Source organism: Nycticebus coucang, chromosome 20 (assembly GCF_027406575.1).
Source record: "Nycticebus coucang isolate mNycCou1 chromosome 20, mNycCou1.pri, whole genome shotgun sequence".
In the NCBI taxonomy this organism is placed as follows: Eukaryota; Metazoa; Chordata; class Mammalia; order Primates; family Lorisidae; genus Nycticebus; species Nycticebus coucang.
This window is the reverse complement of record NC_069799.1, coordinates 56,340,928-56,364,753: the sequence shown is the minus strand read 5'-3', so window position 1 is coordinate 56,364,753 and position 23,826 is coordinate 56,340,928. Positions and strand designations below refer to the sequence as shown.

The window sequence follows — 23,826 nt, the reverse complement described above, 5'->3', positions numbered from 1 at the left end:
TCTATAATGATTTCTTTGTCTGATTAATTCCCCCCAGCCATGCGGGAAAGGCCAAAATGAATGAAACTGCTGTTCCACAGAGGGCTGAGCACAGGACAGTAATTGCAAAGGAATGAAGCAGGCTGACTGCTTTAGGCTTATTTTCATTAGGAGGAGCTGATGTTTGTGCAGCCCCCTGAGTCCCAGCAAAAGCAGGACTTTAGGGAGAGCCCTGTGTGGCCCTTGACACGTACACAATATTCAAATAGAAGGAATAGGTCTGCTTCTTGTTTAGAGTTCTTTCCCATTTTCAAGATTTCCCTTTCCCCTGGCCCAAAGCACAGGCCCTAGAGACACTGACAGCCATGTGCCCCTGACCATCGGAGCCCAATAAACAGCACATATTTGGAGAGAACTTCCACTCCACGTGGTAGGGGCTAACAAAGAAATCTTGCGAGTCGGCAAAATATGCTTTGTTTTCTCTGCTCATGCATCCCCTTGAGATCACAAACACAATGGGTAAGGGCTGGCGGGGCTCAGAGCCTCCACAAGAATAAACTCTGCCACTTTTGACATTATTTGCTTCCTTTCTTACTGGTTGAGCTCGCAAAGGGCCATTGCAGAGAGCTCAGAATCAGCTCACGGCTCACACCAAGCAATTGTCCCGGTTTACTGTACCAGGGAGTGGATTTCCTCTTTGGCTTGGCGCCAGTTCAGGCTTTCTCATTACAGAGCTTTCTCAGAGATAGAGGTAAAATCAGCCAGAGCGTTTCCATGAGCAAAACGATGGCATGGTACTTTTGGCTTCCATAAATAAAACCAATAGTTAACACATGACTGTTCAAAAGAGGAAAAAGATGGAAAGAATTTCAGGGTGGGGTTCACCGGACTACAGCATATGACTAAACTTTGAGGGGGGAAAAAAAAAGAATTGGTCTGATGATCAATGATTTAAAAATGTGTTTTTAGCAGATGCCCAGGACAGAGAGAACATTCAGAGCCTATGGTTTTAATCTGTTTTGAACATTTCTTTCTGCTCTGTTAGCTCCATTTATTGTAACAATCAAGTCAGCATTCCGGGGTTATGAGTAACCGATCGCCTGTTGCTTTATGCAACTGGCCACTTTCTGGACACTGATTTTTGAGAGGTAGAAAAAACTGCTGCAGGTTAAATTTAGTGAAAGCCAGGTATGCCCACGTCCTGGTGACAGTAACATCCTATTTGTCTGTACTTAGCAGATCAAGAAAGATGATGATGTGCAGGCAGAGGAAGTCGGCGAAGTTTCTAGACCACACACCCACCAGGGGAAACAAATATCAAAACCTACCACTAACACATTATCAGCAGCTATGGAATGAGGGATGGAGGAAATTGTTTATCCTCATTAGGCCAGATTTAAGATTTATCTGAGTTGAACACTGGCAGAGAAGGGAAACAAGGTTTCTGAATAACTCAGAGGGCTGCTCATTGCAGCCTTAAGAAAAAAACTTTCTTAAAATATTCAAGGGCCTTAAAATATCACCCCCAGCCCTTGCTTTTCATGGAACGTGGGAGGCCCCAGCAATATCAGCTTGTTGTGATCATAGTAAGCCGCAGGCAGACTCCCATCTCTTCACCAGGCCATTTCTCTCAGGCACAGGACACTCCCTGGACACTGCTGCCTTAAGTCCCTGATGGTGTCCCTTGGGCATCAAGCCTACTAGCTAGAGCAGCCCCCTGTCTCTGCTTCCTCACGTAATGAGTGTGACAAAACCCAAGGCACAATGAGCCCATTCACATTTTGCCAAGTGGGCAACAATCACATGCACTTTGGAATATGAAAATGAAGGGTTTGGAACATTGCACTCTGCTGGGAGGACCCACTGCCAGCCCTTTGTGCGTGTGAAGGGGGTTTATGCAACCAAGCAATATCCTGGCTGGCAGGAGAGGCCACACAAGGTTCCACATGTGAATGCAAGGCCCACTTCACATGGTGAGTGTGGGTTTCAGGAAGTACCTTGTTCTCTCCTCCTAATAACCCGTCCCTCCCCGAGACGGAGTCATGACCTGGCAGCCTGGCTTCCAGGAAGACAAGGGGATGGATTTGATCCAAGGACTTGCACCTCCAATGAGCATTATTATGGTGTGCAATACTTCAATTAATTCCATAAAGATGTCATTTACTGTCTCGTCACCCTCCCTTGGAGAGATTAGAACTACTAAATGTAATTCTTAGTGACTCTGGCTGAGGAGGTGATGTTAAAATCCCATTTCTTTTCAAGGTAAGAATTCATTTTGTGTTAAATGAAGGTGTAAAGTGTTAGTTTCCTGTAAAGTACACACTACTCATTTCAGTTCCTTGCAGCACAGCGCATGTGTCTGTGATTGCACACCAGTTTACATGGAGAGTTGAACAGGGATCGGGTTGGAGTCTTAGCTCTTCCACGTACCACCCATGTGATCATGGAAAAACTCAGTAACGTTTTTGGCCTTGTTTTTGACAATTGTAAAATGGAGACGAAATTCTCCTTTTACGTCAGAGGAGGACTTGACATTTAAATGAGAACATGGATTTAAAAATGCCTTTGTAAAACACCACAAACACATACGCATCGTCAGAGATTTTGATGCTTTATTCATTCCACAAACATGGAGTGTTTACTATTTGCCAGGTACTCTGTGGCACTAATGATTAGCACTAACAGAAAAAAAAAACAAACCTTGGCTCATAGAATGTAGGTACTACTAGCTATAGAGTCCTCGTAATGATAGGTTGCAGTAATCCCCATAACAGAAACGATGGGATTTTTGTGTATTCTTGAAAGCATTAAAGTTTGCACACAGCTCAAAGTTTAGACCTGTGCATCTCCTAATGACTAGATTTCTGCAATGAAAAGCTGACTATATAATAATAAATTTGGGGGCCCAAGATTTTCAAAGACTATCTTAATGTTCTGAGGTACATCCTTTGCTATAGTATTAGTTTTCATCTTCCAATGCTTCCTACTACAAGTGACCATTATTTTTAAAAGCCACCTGCAGTGTTTGCACCATGGTGATCCCACCCCCACCCCGGGATTGCAGCTGCTGCTGTTTTGGGGGGAAGTTCCTGTGCTTGCTGCCAGCCCCTCTCTACCCTCTGCCATTCAAAGGCTTTTCCTAAGGGACTTTTCTCAGACCAGAAGTGTGGGGTGTTAACCATCCCAAGTGCAATCTTCATCCCTGGGAACCAGAGCTGGGGACTGATGCCTTAGCCTTCAACCCTTCAGAGGGACAACCCCCAGAGGGCCCCAGTGGAACTGAGCCTGAGATGCCCGCAGGGGCCCCTCCATTGGCTCTCCCCCCTGCACACCTTCACTCACTCTATATCCCTTGCTCCTATTCCTGGCATCATCTCCTAACTAAACTGCAGCCAAAACCTTCCTAGGACTGCTTTAGGGAACCCCGATACAGATCACGACCAAGATCTCGTTCCTGCAGTCCAAGGCGCTATTGATAACAGAATGTTGCAGTTAAGGACATTTTTTCTCTGTATTTTATTTTTTCTGTCTTTTTTTGTGTAATTCTGGATTTCCCCACACTTCTGATACTTCCGCTCCTTAAGATGAGCCCTTAAAACAAATCTGTGGTTTATTTAGCATCTACACTTTTGGTTGTGTTGCTGTTTTCCACTCTTTTTATTATACTCTTAAAGATGTAATTGTTGTCATTTTGAGTAAACATCTTGAGTAAAAAAGGAATCCCAGTGTTAACACTTTGTAAATGATTTTTCTTTGCTTTTATGAAGTTAAACTCCTAGCTAATCAAATGAGGAAAGAAATGATCTTTTAAAAGCTTCTTTTGTGTTAGATACTGTATTAGAGATCTACATTCTATGACGAACTCCTTTTTAACTTTCTTTTGGGGAAGTTGGTAACACACAAACTAGTTCAGTCATGTCAGGTTTGTCTGGGGTGGCGTGGAGCAGACAGTTGAGTTTAGAAAGTTTGAAGCTATAGAAGATAACACTTGGACATTTCTTTGGAAGAACGGAATTTTTGAACCTTAAATTAAGTCATTTTTCAGAGATGAAAAGCTTGTGGACTCCTGCATAAAACATGTATTTGAAACACATCTGTTAAACCTTAAAAACTTAAAAGTGTGATTTTGTGTTAAACTTAACGAAGTTAAAGTATTCCCTTAATCAGTGAAGAACAACCCTTATTTATTACCTAGAGCAAGTGTATAATTTGCTGTTAGAAATTTTGGTATTGGGACAATGGCTAAGCAAGTTATTGCATAGAGTCCTTAGAAGATACTTGTGGGGAAATGTAGTCTTTCAAATAAAAGTTAATTTCTTTGAAAAAAATAAAAAAAGATATGACTCTCATACGTCTATCAGCATTATTCACAAAGGCCTGAAACTCATTAAAATGGCTAAGAATAGAACATGGCTGGCCACTACGAAGAATTAGGGATCTTGGCAGAAGGATTTCCTGTTCTACCCCAAAATTCGGAAGGTGCTGGAAAACAATCTCACTTCCTACCTCCAGGACGTCGAAGTTGCATCTTGAATGGTACTCCACATCAAAGTCGTGGATGGTGAGCTGAATGCTGCTCCCGGGGGCAGTCTTAATGTACCAGATGCACTCCTTGTTGGCTGGATACCTGCCCGGGTACCCAGGGCTGGTGAAGGAGCCCATGGCTCCTGACAGCTCCGCACCACAACCTGTTGAAATAGCAGGGCTGGGTCAGCTCAGTGTGGGCAGCAGCCAAGTCAAAAAAAATTCAACCCATCAAAAGGTAACTGAAAATATATACCCGTAGTTGAGGAGAAAATCATTCAGTTATGATAAAGTTATATTAATTCAGTTATAAAACAGAGAGAAACAAAATCATGGCTCCAAACATTCATTTTATTTCTTTTCTTCTTCTTCTTTTTTTTTTTTTTGTAGAGACAGAGTCTCACTTTATGGCCCTCAGTAGAGTGCCGTGGCATCACACAGCTCACAGCAACCTCCAGCTCTTGGGCTTACATGATTCTCTTGTCTCAGCCTCCGGAACAGCTGGGACTACAGGCGCCCGCCACAACACCCGGCTATTTTTTTGTTGCAGTTTGAACCTGCCACCCTCAGTATATGGGGCTGGTGCCCTACTCACTGAGCCACAGGCGCCACCCAAAGAAACATTGATTATGTTATTTGGTATTATCACGCTCAGCCCTCATTCTCACCACATCAAACCTGAGGGACTTTTTAAAAAAATGTTATTCCAATTTTGGATTTCTTCATTCCAGTTGGGTAGGAATTACCTAACACAGCAGGAAGTTCAAAGGACTGCCTGAGCACTGTGTTAGACAATGAATTTCATGTCTCTGGGTCTCCTGTGTTCTCTTAGCTAATACATTATTTCTAAGTCCCTTCCAGATGTAAGAACTGGGATTCTAAGGGCTAAAAATCCTTTGCTTCGTACATGACATGGTATGAAATAAAAAAGTAAATGATAAATGTCTTAAACAAAAACTTATAAAAAAATTAACTTACATAAAGTTAATTCTGATAATTATGGCGTAAAAACACACAACAGATACATTAAAACCCAACTAAGGAAAAAGACAGCGGGATATGTTTATGAATAGCTTCATATCATGTTTTAAGAAGCAAGAAGCAGTTCAAGCAGACCAGAACAACGAATAATCAAATGCTGTAACATGTTGTGCACGGTAAAAAAAACCACCACGGTTCACTGAGCCCTCATATGCACTTGACAGGTATCTCCCATTTTAACACTCACCTTGGCCATGTGAGGTAGATGGTATTGTTACCTGCATTTCTTAAATGAGTAGATTAATGCAAACTGAGGTCAGGTGGATTGCCTGAGGCTACCTGGCCTGCAGAAGGTGCAGCTGGGGCACCCACGGACTGTGCCCAGCACTTAATGAATACACTTTACCTGCCCTCACATAATTTTAGGAATTCACACAGAGATTTCAGTATAAAAAGGGAGAAAAAAACTTAACAGGTAAATTAAAACTTGAGAAAGACTTATTAAAGACAAAATTAGAAAAGACCAGATAGATTATCTTGTTTTCCAATAGCAATTTTGGGCGAATAAAAAGCACTTTTTGCTCTGTTAACATTTCTGGACCTCTTTCCTACTTTTTCAAATATTGTTTAATGGTTGGTAAAGTATTTCAAGGACCTTCTCTTATCTTGCATTAAGGCTCTTAATGTTTAAAATTAGCTAGACCTCCTCACTCCAATATGAATAAATGTGCATTTTCATATGAATGAAATTAAACTAAAATGACTTTAAAAGATACTAAGTCTGATATCTTGTCTATTCCCCACCCTTATGCAAATTTCTACTGTATAGTGAGTTAGAAACAAAGCTTTTAAAATTTAAAAGTTGAGAAAAAATTCTCCATACAGAATCTCCATCTAATTGGAAACTGCTGAGAAAATGCTAGGACTCTTTACTAAGTAAAGAAAGTTGACATTACTGCCAAAAACTGCCCTCTCCCTGAGTGGCCATTCTCCTCCTTTCACTTGAGAACCTCTGTGTTTTCAGACTTTAAGTTTGTTACACAGTGTAGTAACTTTCCTATGTCCCATAAAATTCCCACTTGTATTTCTCAAGCCTATGAAGCAGCTCTTTAAAATGACACATGCTGACATTTTGCAGACCATTGTGACTATTAAAGATAAGTGCCATGGAAGATTAGAAAATATTTGCCTTACTATAATAACACATGGTGAATATTCTGGAAGCCAAAATCAGCACAGATTGTAGTTATCTCCAATACTGATGCCCAACTTCAGGAAGTATTGTTTACAGTACATTCTATCAAATCACACCTCCTGAAGTTGTGTGCTCCCTGGTGCCTGTAAATTGTGTTGGGATGTAGAGCCTTTTACTAAAATACACTGTAGGTAAGCACAGTCATTTCCTTACCCCAATTTTGTTTCAACTTGCTTTTGCAGCTCACATGGTTCTTAATATCAGTTGTATCATATAAATAATCCATAAAAAAAAAAATCTCGAGTGAAAATAACTCTGTGGCCACATGATATAAAAGAGGACAAGGAAATGGAAGCTTGGAGATCTCATCTCTGCATTTGTGTTCACTGTTAGTTAATCAGCCAATCTGATTCAATTTGTTTAATCATAGTCGATTCATCTAAAACTCTGCACAACATTTTTCCGTTGTCTCTTCCAATTGTTTTATGTTTCCTTGTGAATTCCTTTGCAAATAACAGGGTACTAATATCCTTAAGGTAGTTACTGTAAACTGGAATGGTAATATCAGATTCTCGGCATTCAGTAATGCTTTAAAAAATCATAGTCCAGTTATGTACCATGTCCTTTTTCCCCAAGACTTAAAGCAAACAACAAATAAAATTCATTTAATACACAGAGCAAATTTTTTATTTTTATGTATGTCATGTTTTGTTCTCATCAAGAGCACATCTGTATGTGTCTTTTAAAGAGAAATTTTACCAATATACTGAATTCTAATACAAAGGCAGTAGATGACCTAATATGATGGGGGGTGGGGGAGTGGGGGAGTGGGAGAGGGAAAGGTAAGGGGGCTGGGAGGTTACAGTGTATGGCACACTTCTTGGGGGTGGGACACAGTCATAAGAGGGACTTTACCCAACAACTGCAATCAGTGTAACCTAATTCTTTTACCCTCAATGAATCTCAAACAATAAAAAAAGAGAGAGAAAGAGAAGTTTCAATGTCTTCGTAAATGATACTCTGTTGGGAGAAAATACTGTGTGGCAGGAAATACTGTGTGGTCATAAGAAGGAGAGAAAGAAATGGTTAGGATCTAAAACTCCTGGAAGTTTTCATTTTTTCTTCATGTTTTCACCACCTCTGAGGTTTAACATCTCAAAAGGTAACAAATTTGATCTAAAAGTTTGCAGCAAATGGAAAATGAATGTATTGATTCAGTGGTATTTTATGGTCAAAACTAAAAAATAATAGAAAATAAGGTTAATTCTGATAATTATGGCAGAAATTAACTTCATCTTTGCATTTTTAAATTTTGAAAGAGATAAAATAACTTCCCAGTTTTATTCATTCATTCCCTTCCTAAGTATTTACTGAGCATACGCTCACAGCATGTGCCCATATGAAGAAATCTGGTATATTTAATATGTACTGGAAAAATAATTTACAAACATAAGAAGTACTATTACCCACATGCCCACCTACAAAGTATTAAAATTTTTTGCCTTCCCTTCAGTTTATGAAGAGACGGTTCAATAAGTTTTGATTTGAAAAAAAAAAATCAGTGAATTCTATTTTATCCTTTACATGTTAGTGATAAGTTACAAATATGAATAAACAAATCATCATATCATTGTCAGTCATATTTGTGACTTTGGGTGTGTGACTGAAGGTCACAGGAAGGAGTGGGAAAGAGAGACAGAGAATAAACAAGGCCGGAGATGAAAGTGGCCACATCAACCCACAGGTATCAGGAAATAGCACAGCAGATGATGTGCAGACTACCAACAGGGAGAGGAGAGCTTATAACTAGACAGCTGTGATCTCCGATAGATGACAATGATTTAGAAAATCATTTCAGAGGTCTACACGACGAAGATGATTAAACGATGAAAATACCAACCAAGAGGAGAACAACGGCATGAAGAATGAAGAATTTTGAGAGCTACGTATGCAGGAGAAATAGACATAGACGCTTTGACCCTAACTGGTTAACAGAAGGTTTTTGTGGAGAAGATGTGATTTCAGAACTGCTCAGTTGGCACGCTAGACGGCAAGATTTGGAAAGGTTATGGCCCCCCAGAAAAAGCCCGGGCTGTGGCTTCAGACAACTGGGCTCCAGTGCCAGCCGGGACACTTCTTAGGTAAATCGTTAAACCTCCCTAACCATCAGTTTCTTCATCTACAACAGTATTAATACTTACCTCAAGGTAAATATTAATGGAAGATGGTTTCCAGCTAAGCAAAGATTAAGTGAAAGAATAAAACAAAGTAAGGTTTTTAGATAAATGTCTTGAAAATTGTAATCTCTCCCTACATGCTGTGTATTACACTCAACAAGACTTCATCCAACTTGGGATAACTTGAGGTAGAAGAGAAATCACTGCACAAAAAGCAAGAGAAGGGGTAAAAATGGTTTGCTCATTAAGCTACAAGAAATGTTTTAAAAGACAGTCCATTCTTCTATGAAGTGCAGAGTTTACACTTTTAATATGTACATTATCATATCTTAACATGTACATTATCTTATCTGAAACTCATCACCACAACATGAGGTAGGCAAGAATGAAAATGTCAGGCCCATTTTAGAGATGAGTAAAGTGAGGCTCAAGAAAGCTGTGGAACTTGCCCAAACAATGAATGGCAGATCTGGGGGTGAAATCCAGATATTCTGATGTCCATCTCCCCCTTCCCACTCCCCACCTCTGGTCCATGTTCTCCCAGGAAGAGGACTTGGGCCCATACCTACTGGGGCAGCACTGGTGAACACTACCCTCGTACTGTCCGTCCCTCCCCTGAAGGAGAAAATCACCATAGCAGCCTGGAAACAGTAAACAGACCAACCATCTTTTCATTGTCTTGGAGGGAAATCTGACAGAATTCAATGTCTTAACCTCCTCAGACATCAGCTGAACTGGAATAAAAGCATGCCCTGAAGAAAATCATGTTTTCAGTTTTAAATGCTTAATCTTTATAAAACTTTTAGTACTTGTGACTGATAATCTATTTGACTTGATTTTCCTCCAAACTCCCAGTCCTCAGCTGGAAGGAAGTGCTTACTTATCAGCAGGAAGCATGTGGATCTACTGAACTCAGAACAAGGGAGAATTAAACGCTGTGGCTAAACCTGCTTACTTGTATAGATAATTTAACATTTTTTTTCCATAAATGAACTTTGCTAATCCTGTTGTTGTCTTTGTTACAAATAAAATATGAGTTATAAAATTCCAGTACAAAAAAATTGAACAGTAATCTCCTGGGCATGTTCTATCTTTAAGTTTGTGTGTATGTGGTTTTAATAAAAAGAGCTTTCATAAAAGCAAACCAGCAACGAAACAGCTAAATGGAATCAGATGCACAGAGTTTACAAAGCTCATCCTTGCATTGGCCTGTCACTGCTCAAGTGAATTCACCTCTTTACACTTGGCGTTTTCTTGAAACTATATTCTATAAGCCGATAGCCTCAGGAGGGGAGGCAGCTTGAAGCTGACGTGGCTGAAACCCACTGAGGCTGGGAGAAAAGGGAGAGAGAACCCGCCGGAGGACACCCTTACTCTTTTATCCTCTACTTTCCTAGGGAAAAATCCCTACACAGTGTTTAGTGTTAAAAAGAAGCAAAAAAGCCAACGTACAGTAAAAGAGAATAAATTGGAAATACAGCAAATGATGTGCTCACCTACTCATTAAAATGATCAATTTATATTTCAATAGCTTTTTCTGAAACTTACAAACTCTTTCTGTTCTATAATACCTTGGAATGTGCCTCATTAGTTGGGCTAATTTGGCTCCGCTGTGTACAAAGGCAGTCTGTGCTGGGAGTGAGGTCACAGGAGAGAAGTCTGCAGAAGGACTGTCTGGAGGTGGGGCAAGGATCACATGAACTGGTAAATAGGAGCTTGGAATTTGGAGAAGGCCCAACCCAAGGCAAGATGGACTATTTCCTAGAGAATACAGGCCTCCCTTCTGATATGGCTATGGAACATACAATGATGTAATTACAGGGATTTTGAACAGAAATTTTCAGGCCAGAGAGGGTGGGGAAGCAGAGACGAATGTGAGCTCCTAGAAATGGTCTAAGTCGTCCAGAGGTGACTGGCACATGATAAGAACCACAGAGAGTCAGCATGTCCTGGTTTAATGTGGACACTTAATTCCCAACAGTGCCCAGGACTATGGCCAAGGGACAGGGGTCTGTCCTCCTAGGATCACTGGTCCTCTCTGAAGACAAAGCCAAGGGTGGAGCCCCCAGAATTCTTTAAGGATTTGCAGATTAATTTCCGGGGGGATTCTGTCAGTTAGCATGTATTCTGTGAGGACAGTGATGCCAACTTGGGTCACCACAAGATTAAATTAGAGAAGAAAATCAAGCAATATAAGGCCAGGGAGTGCGAAGTTCTCTTGAGGAAAAAGGAAGAGGAAAGACAGCAGTGAAAAAGAAGAGGACAGAACATCGTGACTCCAGAAGAAGAGGAAGTTGTCCACAGCTGTCTAGTTCCTTGTGTTGGATAGAATAGTGTCCCCTAAGTTCATGTCTTATGTGGCCTTATTGGAAAATAGCCATCTTTGCAGATGTAATCAAGTCAAAATGAGGTCAAACTGCATAAGGGTGGGACCAGAATCCAATATCCTGGTGTCCTTATAAGAAGTGGGAAATTGGGACTCAGACTCACAGAGGGAAGAAGGTCGCGTGAAGATCAAGGCTCAAGGCAGAGACTGGAGTGAGATATCGGGAAGCCTCAGACTGACCAACAGAAGCTACAAGAGAAGACCAGAAAGACTTCTTCCTTAGCATCTTAGGATGAAGGGCACCACCAACACCTTGACTTTAGACATCCACCTCCAGAATAAGGAGAACAGACTTCTGTTGTCTTGTGCCACCCAGTTTGTGGTACTCAGTTCCAGGAGTCCCAGGAAGCTAATATATCCCGATTCTTGTCCTGATAAATGAGATGGATAAACTCTCAGGCAGGGAGAGTAGTAAAATAGTAGCAACTGTTTGTGTGAGGTGTGGATGGAATTTATTCTGTCTTGCAATGATTACTTCCTATCGGTCATCTTGAGATTTAGAATGATGGTTGATCCAGGATCAAGTTTTTAAGAAAACATAAAAAGTCTACCACTGAAGACAACTAGCAACAACATAGGCTCTGGCATTACATTTGGAAGAAATAAGTAAACCCAAGAACTAAATAATTAAATCGTCACAACGTTTAGCTTTGGGGAGTCACTAAGGGTTTAGAGCAGTCGGTCTTCCACAGCCACTCCATCCCTGCCCAGACTTTGTGATAAGCCATTTCAGGTGACTGATTTCTGTATAACAGTGGATATGGAGTAGGGCTGTCAGGTTTCAAGAGTAGAGATGAGAAAAAGAATGAAAGAATAAACCAGAACATGAAGTTGGCAACTTGAAAAATACACACGAGGAGCTTAAAATCAGTGTGCTCCACAGCTATAAAATGACCTTTAAATTGCATACAAGATGTCATATAAATATTTGGAAGATATTATTATTATCATAGCCATCTGATTATAGGAGGTGCTATCTGATTATAGGAGGTGCTCTGTATTCAATCCTGAAGTGCTTTACCTTAGAGAAATAAATCCAACATGTGATATTTTAGGTATTTTCCCATAATATGAAATTTGATTTCCTGTATGAGAAAAGATAAAATCTCTCACTTTAACCCAGAGAAGTACAGCGATCCTTGCCATCTTTTCATTTTGATCAACGATAATTGATTCTTTTTAATCTATACATTCTAACCAAATTTTAACAATGGTTTCCCAATAGAAATTCCTTGCTTATAGTTTTTTCAGGAGAAATTAATCAATCAGCCTATCTTTCTCCCCTTACTTCAATATTTTTAATTATTTATTTATTTTATTATTATTATTATTATTTTTGACCTGGGCTGGGTTTGAACCTGCCACCTCCGGCATATGGGGCCAGCGCCTTATTCCTTTGAGCCACTGGCGCCACCCACTTCAATATTTTTTAAATCATTCAAGACTTCTGAACAAAATGCAGCATAAAAAATATCTACCAAGGGAAAAATAATCGAGGCCAAGGTTTCATGCCTAAGTGTACTAAAAGCGACTTTATGAAATTCCCCAAACAGGCCAAGACAGAGGGAACATGTCCTCATTATTCAGCTTCCAAGTTCAGCCATTATATTTCTATTTAGAGGTACTATTCTAAATCTGCAATCTTTCAATTTTATTATTTTGGTGCACAGGGCCCTGGCAGGGGAAAAAGCTCAACAAGTTTCCAGGCATCGCATGGCCCTGCCTCACCCTAATTCCTTCCCTCACCTTCCCCAGCCTCTAACTTTTCCTCCACCAGGGAGTGTACTCCACACTGGCAGATGGACAAACGTGTGCTCTGACCAACCCCTCTCTGTCCAAACCTGAGTTTCCAGACTGTCTTCTGTGATTTTAACATCCAGGGCTCCAGGCCGCCTGCCTACATCCTTAGCTTAGGGGAAGCAAAACAACCAAATTAACCACACATGCTCCATCTCCACGGCCAACCTCCCCATGGAGTCAGTCCATTTGGGGAGCAGCTACTCTTTCACTCTTCACTTTAATGTAACTTTTCCCTTTTGTGAGGCCATTTGGATAACTAAACCTTGGTAACAGATTAGATGATGTCTGTGGTTGCTCCCACATCAGTCCATTCACATGGAGGGCCTTCAAAAGAAGAGCACTTTGTACATGAGTATAAAACAGACATGGTGTTGAGGGATCGACAAATAACATCAGCTGTTTCCAACTTGCCTTTTGCCAAGCACTGTGCTTCTCCCTCATTACTACTTGAACCTGAAGAAAAAATGTGTGATTTAGTGGGGAGCCTTTGGAACCCCCAAATTATTTACTTGGAGAAACACCGTACAAATTGCTTTTAAAACATTTATTACTGTGGGAATTTAGTTATAAAATTACCGACCATCAATTCTGACCTTCTTTGCATTGTAAAAGCATTTAATCTTTCTTGCAGTGAAAAAGTTGGGGGTGGGGTGGGGAATTATTTGTTTTTTTGGCACTGGGAAGCTATTTAAAGTTCAAGCTTTGGAGTTTGAACTTTAAAAACTGCAAGCTTGGTTTTGTGTCCTGATACTGCACTTGGGAGTTTGGGCAAATTAATTAACTTCTCTCAGACTCTTTCCTTAGTTTTCTCATCTATAATATGGGGATGATGACACTTATTTAGAGGAATTATTGGGAGGAGCCATGAGATAAGCACCCAGCACAGGGTAAGAGTCAACGTTTAAAATGATAAAATTAACAACAATAATAAATATCATTTATTTAATGATATTTATTAATAGCATTTAATCACATTTTCATTCATTCTTTATATCATAATATAATTTTTTAATCATAATGTCTTCAGATAAATTTAAAATTATATTTAGGTGCCCAAATCTATATTATGTAGCCTGTCAGTCTATAAAACTAGAAGGAGAAGAAAAAAAATCAGGGACAAAGTACATTCATTTCATTACTTCTATACAGAATATCAAATTCTACTAACTCTTGTAAAATGTCACTACTATCCTGTGTCACAGACTGCTTCTTTGTTTGTAAGACAATACTGCCGATGGCTGGCATTAGTTAATCTGCGTACATAGTAGCCTTCATATAAAATGCGTCCTTGGATACACAATGTTTGAGATAAATATGGCAACGTTTAAGCAAATGCTCAAAAATAGAAGCCTCCAGAGACAGATATTAAAGTTCTCCGCTGAATGCTGTGTTTTTTCTGAGTGGGTTTAGTCATTTCTGGCTGCTACAATATTTGAAACTGAAAAAAAGAAAAAAAAAAAAAAGAAGAAGCGCATGGTTTCTTTTTTCACATATGAAAAAGCGTGGAATCCCCTGGAAAGTATGTGCAATTTCTATGAGGGATGTTGGTTGCTTGGGAACTAGAATACAAACAGAAGATTCGAGAAAAAAGCCCTTCCTTCGGCCCGAGTGTCAAGGACTATTACAAATCGTGTAATATGTGATTTGGGAAGGCCGTGGTTGCTGGAGGGCTATTTTGTAAAGAGTGGCAGTGGAAACAGAATTCAAACCTTTTCAAACAGTAGGAACATGGGAATTGCGCAATAAGATGCATAAAAGGTCCTTGCTAGTTACAGGGCTCAGAGCCAACATTAAGTGAAGGTCAACTGTGAGGATGTGTATCCACGGTTGTCAAGGAGGCACAAAATGTCAGGATTTAGCTGCTCCCCTCATTCTGGAAGGCCTTCTGCATACACCTAGGTTAAGATCTCGCTCTGAAGCCAAGGCAGAAAGAGCTGCAGGATTTTCTTATTAAACTATTATTCCAGTTTTAGAAAGAGTTATTTATAGATTTAAAAAAAATTAGCATTGTCCATTAAGAAATTCTAGCCACCATTTGAGGAAATAACATTTAACTTAAACAGAGGTAGTGGTTTTCGAAAGTTTCATTTTTACTTACATTTCTACCCGAATCAAATAGGATTTCTTTATCTGATTTCACACTATAATAATAAAATAACCACAGGATTCTACGTTTCCCAAGAGGTTGCTTCCAGACTCACTGAATAAAGAATGCATTGTTCTTCAACATAAAGGAAGTTACTTTGAAGGCAGATGGATGGGTGTTTTACCATTTCCCTCTCTTGACAATTCGTCTAACACAGCCTAGCAGGAAGCGATGTGTGAAAGCAATTCCATCACCAGCAGAGAGCCAGGTCTCAGCCTGAGATTAGGACCAGACGGTGTGATTCACAACCTGGCCTGGAATGTTTGCTGACTATGATTCCTACACCACCTTCGTGGCAGGCATCATACCTCCAGATTGTTGTGAAATTTTTCACTATCCAGAAGCCAGGGTCAGGACAGACAACAAGAGAATGATCATCGAATATTTAAAAAAGGGTCCTGAAATTATTTCCAAACATGAAGAAAACCTAATATAATCATGATTTTGCATTTCAAAGATATAAGTTTTGAAGAAATTATTAGGAAGCGGGAAGGTAGCAACTGGTCTAGTATTTTGTGAGCCAGTATTTAATACAAGACTGGCCACACAGCCCCTGTGAATCCTTCTTGAGATCTGTGAAAGCATCAGTCTCCCCCAGGATCTTCAGACACCTTTACTCTGAGGACTTCAATCCTGTCTATTAGTAACTGAGACCCAGTACAGTCCCCTGGAATGACTTCTATCACTGTGATCTATGACTTCTCCAACTATACTCCCCACCTCTGACATTTCGGGATGGCTTTCAGAGTTCTGTAGAATCTAGCCCAGGAGGGCTGGGTGTCTTATAACCCTGCCCTCTTCATTACATCAAGTTCACGTCTATCCCTTCCTTTGTTCCTGCTGATGCAGCCACCATCAATCAATTTTCCTCCCGATCATTCTTTGAAGGCTGTAACATTTCCAAGTCCATGAAGACTTGCCCAGCAATTTACAGCCTCCTTACTCTCCTTGTGATAGAAACCTCACAGTTTAGTGCTTCTGTTCGTTTTCTACACTTCTATTTCCTGGCTGGATTATGCACACCTGGAAGGCAGAGATGAATGTGGTTTCTCTGTCATATGCCTTAGAACATCTCACACAGTTTTGGTTATATATTTCATTATATTCACAACTCTAAATTCACTTAAATGTCGTTCATTCCAAAATCTTTTTCTCTGCCTCAAGTACTCACCTAATTTTTATCCCCATACAGGCAAATACTCAAAGAACACAGCCCCCGAACACATTATAGGTACTCCAAATTCAGCAGGTTCAAGTCAGAGCCAGCAATGCCATCCCTCCAGGATCGCTATCTGTGGACAAAAGTCCCACACGCTAACTCATCTACGCTAGCAACGTGTCTCTCAGACTCACACACATCTTCCCTACCATCAGATCCACCTATCCCGTCTTCCGACCATCCCTTTAACACCTTGCCTCCCCTCCACGCCTTTTCTTCTTCCCTGACCTATTATAATATCCCCCAACTAGTCACCCAAACTCTCAGTCCCTTGCCAACCTGGGCATTCCTCTATCTTCTTGCCAGAGTTATTATTCACAGCTGTTTACAAGCCTCAATTTCCGGCTTAAAAATCCATCAGTGGTCTTTCCCCAGTGGCAAAATGGAATCCAAGTTCTTGCAACGTCTCTTATCAGTAGGTCTCCCACAACCTCTCCTGGCCCCACTTCTATCTTTTTGATGAGCGTCTCTCAACCTTTTGTTCATTATCCCTCAAGGAGCCTTTTCAGATATTTCTTTTTCAAATTCTTCCCATGAAAATTTAATACCACAGGTCCACTGTCTGTTAGATATTGTACACTTTCTACATTAAAGGGTAAGATATTTTCTTATCCCCCCTGCTAATTTTCACTTCCCTGAAGGTGATATTGCCCCAGTGGAGAATGCAGAACATGTGCTCTAACTGAAATGACTGCCCTTTGCAAAACTTTTGTACTCTCACACCTCCCTGCTTTTGCTGAGAAACACCTTCCTTTCCCAGACTTTGCCTGGTCAATTCTCATGCATTCTTCAAAACTCAGCTCAAATATCAAAGCTGCCTGAAGGACCCTTGGAACGCCCCCAGGCTGACCTAGATATCTTTACCTGTGTTCCCACAGCATCCTGGAATATGTACGTATTTCTATACTTGATTTGTCTCCCCTGCCGGATGACTAACTCCCCTAGGTCAAAGATGCGATCTCCTTCTCTGTTAAGGGTTGAGCTGTATCCCTGCCAAAATTCATCTGTTGAAGCTGTAACCCCCAGATCTCAGAAGGTATCTGTATGTGGAGATAGGACCTTTAAAGAGGTGATTAAGATGAGACCTAATTCAATCCTTCTTATAAGTAGGAAATTTGAGTGCACAGAAATATCAGGATGTGCACCTACCGAGAAAAGATGTTGTGAGGACACAGGGAGAAGGTGGCCATCTGCAAACCAAGGAGATAGGCATCAAGAGAAACCAGCACCTTGATCTTGGATTTACGGCCTCCAGCATTGTGAGACAGTAAATTTCTGTTGCTTAAGCCACTCAGTTTGTGGCATTTTGTTATGGCAGCCATAGCAGACTAATACTCCATATTTCAAACACCAACCTCAGGGCCTGGCAGTGAATAAACGTGTGCTGTCAGTGAGATGGATAAATGAGGGAATGAAGCATGTTCTTACTAAATCCAGGCTTACAGAGGTCATGTGCAATCATTATAAAATGCTTCACAGTTGTAAGCTTCTGTTCTTTAGCAGGCAGCTCTCTCAGGGCCCAGTTTATTTACCCTCACACCCTAAGGGTGATCACCCAGCCTTAAGACAAATGGGTAATGGAAACCCAAAGCATAATACCTTTGTCTTCAATGAGTGAACCTCCCAGAAACCCAATCGCACATACTATAAGTCACACGCACACATGAAAAATTAGAAATTAGAAGACCAATGATAAACAAAGATTAACCAAAGGCCATTTGAATGAAAAAGAACTGGAGGGAAGATGGAAGAGAAATATCGCTGACCTCATGGAAGTTTTCTACCAGATCTCTAAAAATAAAAATATGTTTTTTAAAAAGTGCCTCGTTTCCACCGGTAGTCGACAAGGTGCTGGCTTATGTTTAAACCAAGCCGGTCTCTGTGGACCTTGCTCTGGTTTTTAAATGTTCTCAACCAATTTTTGAAACGTCTCAAGGCTTGAGAAATCTCATTAATAGCTAAAAAGGAAGATAAAAATGGATCCAGGCCCCACTGGAGAGGCTGATGTCATCTGTCTCCTCAAAGAAAAGGCCATGCTTTCCTTTGTGGGAATCCAGGGTGACATCACCTCCGGATCACAGGCCGCAGAGCCCTTCCCCTGCTGGCTCCCAGCTGAAGGCTTTGCTCCCTTTGCAAATGTCAGTCTACCGCTCACAAAGCTCCTTGACCTTGTTTGCATGCTGGATTCCAGCACCAAGTAAAAGAAGGCCTCTGGGAGCAGCGGGGCCAGAGGAGCCCAGGGTGTGTGCAGCCGGCTGGGAGGCCCCTATTCACACAGCATGGGGGGAGCTCTCTGTTCCCTTCAACAATCCAGACAGAGGCCCCGAAGGCTGAATTCAGCCCCTGGACAATGCTGTCAATGCTGAATACTGTGACGATTAGCAAGGCAGGGCAACTGTTGCCATTGCTTTATCTCCAGGCTGAGACCCCCTTTGAGGCCCGCCGTAAAGAGCTTGCAGCATTGCTCCCTCTCACGTCTGCATGGACACTTTCAAAATGGGCCCACGGAGAAAGCCAGTTTGCAGATCCATTCTCTCAAAGCTAGTAGAAGATGTGTGCACTCCACAGAGAAGCACAATTGGGAGAAGTGTTCACTCACTCATTCGTAAATGAATGAGTGAGGAGTGTGGGAAGTCTTTCTGAGAAGCAGAGCTCGGGGCGCTCAGGAAGGGATGTCGTGTCGATTTTGAATTTTCTGTGCAGAGATTTTTTTAGTTCTTATTGCAGTTGGGGGAGCTAAAAGGTGATTTGACTCTGAAGGACAGAGGCTGGGAGTTTAAACCTCTTATTGCAGTTTTAGGCAGGGGAAAGGGCCTCAAAGGTGAGTTAACTGTGAGGGACAGAGGCTGGGAATTTAAAACCTCTTTATCTGGCCAGGGGAGGAAGAGCAGCCTCAGGGCCACTGTCAGGCAGGGTGTCCTCAGCCCTCCAGCCCCCACTCTGAGGAGACCCCTAGAGGGCTTGTGTGGAGGTGATCTTTTTTGAAATTTCTTTACACACACTTGCATACACAACACGCAAATGCATTTGAGAATATTACTATTAGTCCTGCACATCAAGAGGAACTCTAAAATTTATTTTGTATTTTATTTTTTATTTTGAGTCCCACAATTGGCCCTGCTGCCTCAGCCCTGAGAGATCCTCCTGAAAACGGATTTCTCTGAACAATGAAGCACTGACCTGAGAGGGGGTGGCCAGATGGCTGCTGGGTCCCTCCTCATGTATACGAGGACCTCTGTGAGTGGACCACCCAAGAGACTGTAACAAACCGGTCAACATGCAGAGGTGGTCAACACAAGGAACTAGGCCGGCTGTACTGATCCGTACATATGGTGCATGTCCAGTCTATGCAAATTAGGTCAACATGAGGAGGTGGTCAGGGTAGGGAGGCGGTCAGCTATGGAGGTTCTGCTATATAATCCCTTTCATATATGTATCTCCAGCCACTCTGGACTTCCCAGGTTCTTCCCATCATAGGACCTTTCTTCCACCTGGAACCTGTTTCCCTCTCCTTACTTGTCAAGTTTTAGTTCAGAGGTCTCATTGGCAGGGAAGGCCTTCCTGACCTTCTGCCCAGCTGGTGACACCCTGCGGTGCTCACGCGACACTTCTCACAGTTCTGATTTTCTGCTGGTGCCTGCTTCTCCCGCCCAGCCTGGGAGCACTGTGAGAGCAGGTACCATGCCCACTGCTATGTCACTCTGCGTCCCCAGCCCCAGCACAGTACCTGGCCCAGAAGAAATCTTTAATGTTTGCCGAATGAACAAATGAGTGAATGATAAATCATCGATGATAAATCTCCCACGGGACAGGGTTCCCCCCTGTCCTCTCTGCTGGCCCCCTCTCAGCATATCTCAATTAAAAACAAAGTTTGGAGGTAGGATACAGACTCTGCGTACTTGTGGCAGCACATAACTCTGGACTATGATAGCCAGTGAATTGTGCACAGATCTAAGTGACTAACAATCTCGTTCCAGAAGCCAAGTAGAATTTACATAATATGGGCAGCGCAGAGTTAATTTTTTTTTCCCAGTTCTAGTCTCAGCTGGCAAGATTTTATTACACAACTCTGGCTCCAAGCTTAGCAAGTTTTAAGCAACTCAGAGAGAGTTTTGAAACAGTCAACAGAAAAAGAGAATACACAGAGGGTATCTTTGACTCCAAACAGAACCGGTAGAAAAAAAAATTCCCAGCTAAAGCTCAGCACTTTCATCATGATATTCAGCATGTTGGCAGGGAGGACCCAGTGATACTGTAATCCTGGAGTAGCCCACAATGACCACTGGGTCTGGCTCGCCTTGTGACCTTGGACTGGTGTGGGTAGATTAGCCTGGAGGGGCGGAGAGGGAGTAGCCCCCTGAGGAGAAAGATGCGCCAGCAAAATTATTGCTCCTCTAACCCTTCTACCCTGACTACGCGGATGCATTATTTAGGGAGGGTTGAAAAATCAGTGGTGGTCAACCACAGGCCAATTAAATCCTATCTCTGGAGGCTGGAACCCAGGCAGGGGCACTTTTTTTTTTTTAACTCCCAGGCAATTGCGACATGCATCTAAGGGCTGGGACCGCTTCTGAAGCCCTGAGCTCCAGTCTCCGGTGAGTGCTCCCTACTCCCACCTTCCTGACCCCTGGAAAGTTGCCTCTTCTTGTACCTCTGAAGCAGTAGGGTTCTCAGTTACAGGGACCCCAGCCACATCCTACTGTCACAAAGACAAACTGGCAGTCCAACACGCCCTTGGGACACCTCGGAGGATGCTTCAGTCCTCCACGGATGACCCCACCTCCCTTTTCATTTCTCCAGTCGTAATATCTGCCCTCACTTTGCTCCTCTGAGTGTGGCCCCCAGAATAGCACCATCGGAATTACCTGGGAGCTTGTTGGAAATGCAGATTCTTAAGCCTCACCCCAAAGCCCATCTTCACTTTCCCAGAATCCGGGGTGATTCCTGTGCACGTGAACATCTGAGAAAACACTCCTTAAACAACCGGGTCATTTCCCAGGATGTTCCTGTCCCTTACTAGTCATTTCAGTCTGTCTATAGTTTACTTAGAATTGTGACATTTCAGAATCACAAAATGCCGCAGATGGCCTGCACGATGGAGATGAATCAATCCCTCCATTAACAGATCAATATGTTGACAGAGGTTAAATGTACTCACTCAGTGAAGAGTAAGGTCCAGTGTTTTCATAAGCTTAATTATAATATAGCTCGTTTACTTTGGGAATTCATAACCTATGTTTTAAGCCATAGTAGCTCTGTGGATTACCACTGAATATTTTAAAATACCAAAACCCACACATATTTTAACAGAAATACACTCAGTGCTTAGTTCATATTCTCAGGACAGCAAGCACTCTTAAGTATCAATGTATAATAGTGCTGTTCAGTGACATGTGGCCCTGAGCAGCATGTAATGGGTACATTATAATGTGAAGAACCCTCAAAAGTCAACCACTGCACGTTTCAGGTGTGTTCACTTTGGGTTCACCCCAACTTTGATGGAGAGCCACGGCTTAACTGTCTGTGCTTGGTCTCGGTATAATATTGCAATGTCACTTCTCTTTCCAACCAATTGGGATGCACCACCAAGCCCTAAACAGCTTAGCTGAGAGCTGTTACGATAGCCCGATGCACCACGTTCTTCAGGGCTGGCTCGCTCTGGGACAGTGGCTCTCCAACTCTAATCACCAGGGAGCCCAGTGGGAACACAGTTGATGGGGCCTACTCTGCCCTCAGAGTTCATGATTCTGCAGGCCTGGGACAGGACCTGAGGATCTGCATGTCTAACATGCTCCAGGTGATATCACCGTGGGTCTTTGGAGACAGCATTTTGAGAACAACTGCTGTGGGGCCTACTAATGGTGAACTGGCCCACGTGAGATGTGCAGAAGTCCCAGACCTCTTGTTCAAAAAGACTTTTCATCTTCAGAGACTTTCACCTCTGCCTGCTTTCTGGGCCACCAATTCAACAGGACTACACATGCCCCTGGCTTTGTGCAGCCACTCTCAGCCCAACCCTTCCCTTTCTTCTCACCCTGGTCTCCTGATTGACTCCCCCATTTCCTGTCTTTCTCTGTCTGCTTACTGTCCAGGTGAGCCTCACGTCTCAATCTGTTCCTCTACACCTGAGAGACTCCCATTCAACCTAACTGGCTCCCTGCAACCCAAGCTCAGGTCTGTTGATTAGAAACTCCATCCTGGTCCCTCCTTTCTAGGAAGCCATTTATTGCTGAACCTACTCCTGCAGTTACCCAAATCCATCCTGCTTTGATTTCATTTTCTCTTTAACTTTAACAGGATTTAACTTTCCAAGTCCCACCAATGTCTGAGGACATAAAGTTCCTAAAGCCTAGCACTAGCTCACTGCCCAGGGCCCATTATTTGTTCATGATATTTCCAAACATAGAACTGCACCAGGAACAATTCTTATTGAAATAGCCAACAGATACAACTGGGATCAGTGCAAGGCTTACCGTGAATGAACCACTGGATCTGAAACCCCTTCTCCTGGTGGCCAACCCCATCGGTGTGGAACAGCACATGGAGCTGGGAGCCTGCGGTACTCCCAGGAGGAGGCACACTCACCCCGCAGTAGCGCCCCATCCGCTGTGGTCCATCATAAAGCTGAAAGCAGAGAGGAAAGTCCCAATGTAAAATCACTTCAAGTGGTTTATCAGATGGAAAGAGCCACGTCAACCCATGCAGCAAAAGCTCTTCCCTGGTTCCAAAGTTGGAGGGAAATCTGTTGGGGTGGATTGAGTGCAGGAGGCTCAACATTAGAAGTAAAAATTGATGGAACTGCAAACTAAGACAACGTTTTTAGAAGGAAGTATGGAGAATCCTCAAAGAACTCAAATTAGACCTGCCATTTGATCCTGCAATCCCATTACAAGGCATCTACCCAGAATTAAAAAATGCTTTTATCATAAGAACATTTGCACTAGACTGTTTATCACAGCTCAATTTACAATCACCAAAATGCGCAAACAACCTAAATGTCCACCAACCTAAGAATGGATTAACAAGCTGTGGTATACGTATACCACGGAATACTATTCAGCCATTAGAAAAGATGGAGACTTTACATCTTTTATATTAACCTGAATGGAGTTGGAACACATTTCTTCTTATAAAGTATCACAAAAATGGAGAAGCAAGAATCCATTGTACTCAATTCTAATATGAAGCCAGTAGATAATCTAACACACACTCACATAAGAGAAAAATTCAAATCAATTCAAAGTGGGGGTGGAGGAATGAGGGAGAGGGAGACAGGAGGAGGAATGGGGCTGTGTGTGCTCCCACTGTTAACAGGCACGGTGTTAGGGGGAATGGCTCACTTCTTGGGGGTGGGACATAATTATAAGAGGGACTTTACTTAACAAATGCGAACATTGTAACCTGATTCTTTGTACCCTC

The 23,826-nt window shown here is 42.1% G+C and overlaps 1 protein-coding gene across 1 annotated transcript in view; it reads right to left on the bottom strand.

Annotated features, from left to right (window-relative positions):
* The window catches only part of CUBN (cubilin), a 264,166-nt gene that overhangs the window by 139,161 nt on the left and 101,179 nt on the right, over positions 1–23,826 (bottom strand). Inside the window, exons 28-29 of the mRNA XM_053572936.1 lie at positions 22,881–23,031; positions 4,486–4,667 (exon numbers count right to left, since the gene is read on the bottom strand). Coding sequence (XP_053428911.1) covers positions 4,486–4,667; positions 22,881–23,031 — 333 coding nt within the window. The remainder of the gene's footprint in view (positions 1–4,485; positions 4,668–22,880; positions 23,032–23,826) is intronic.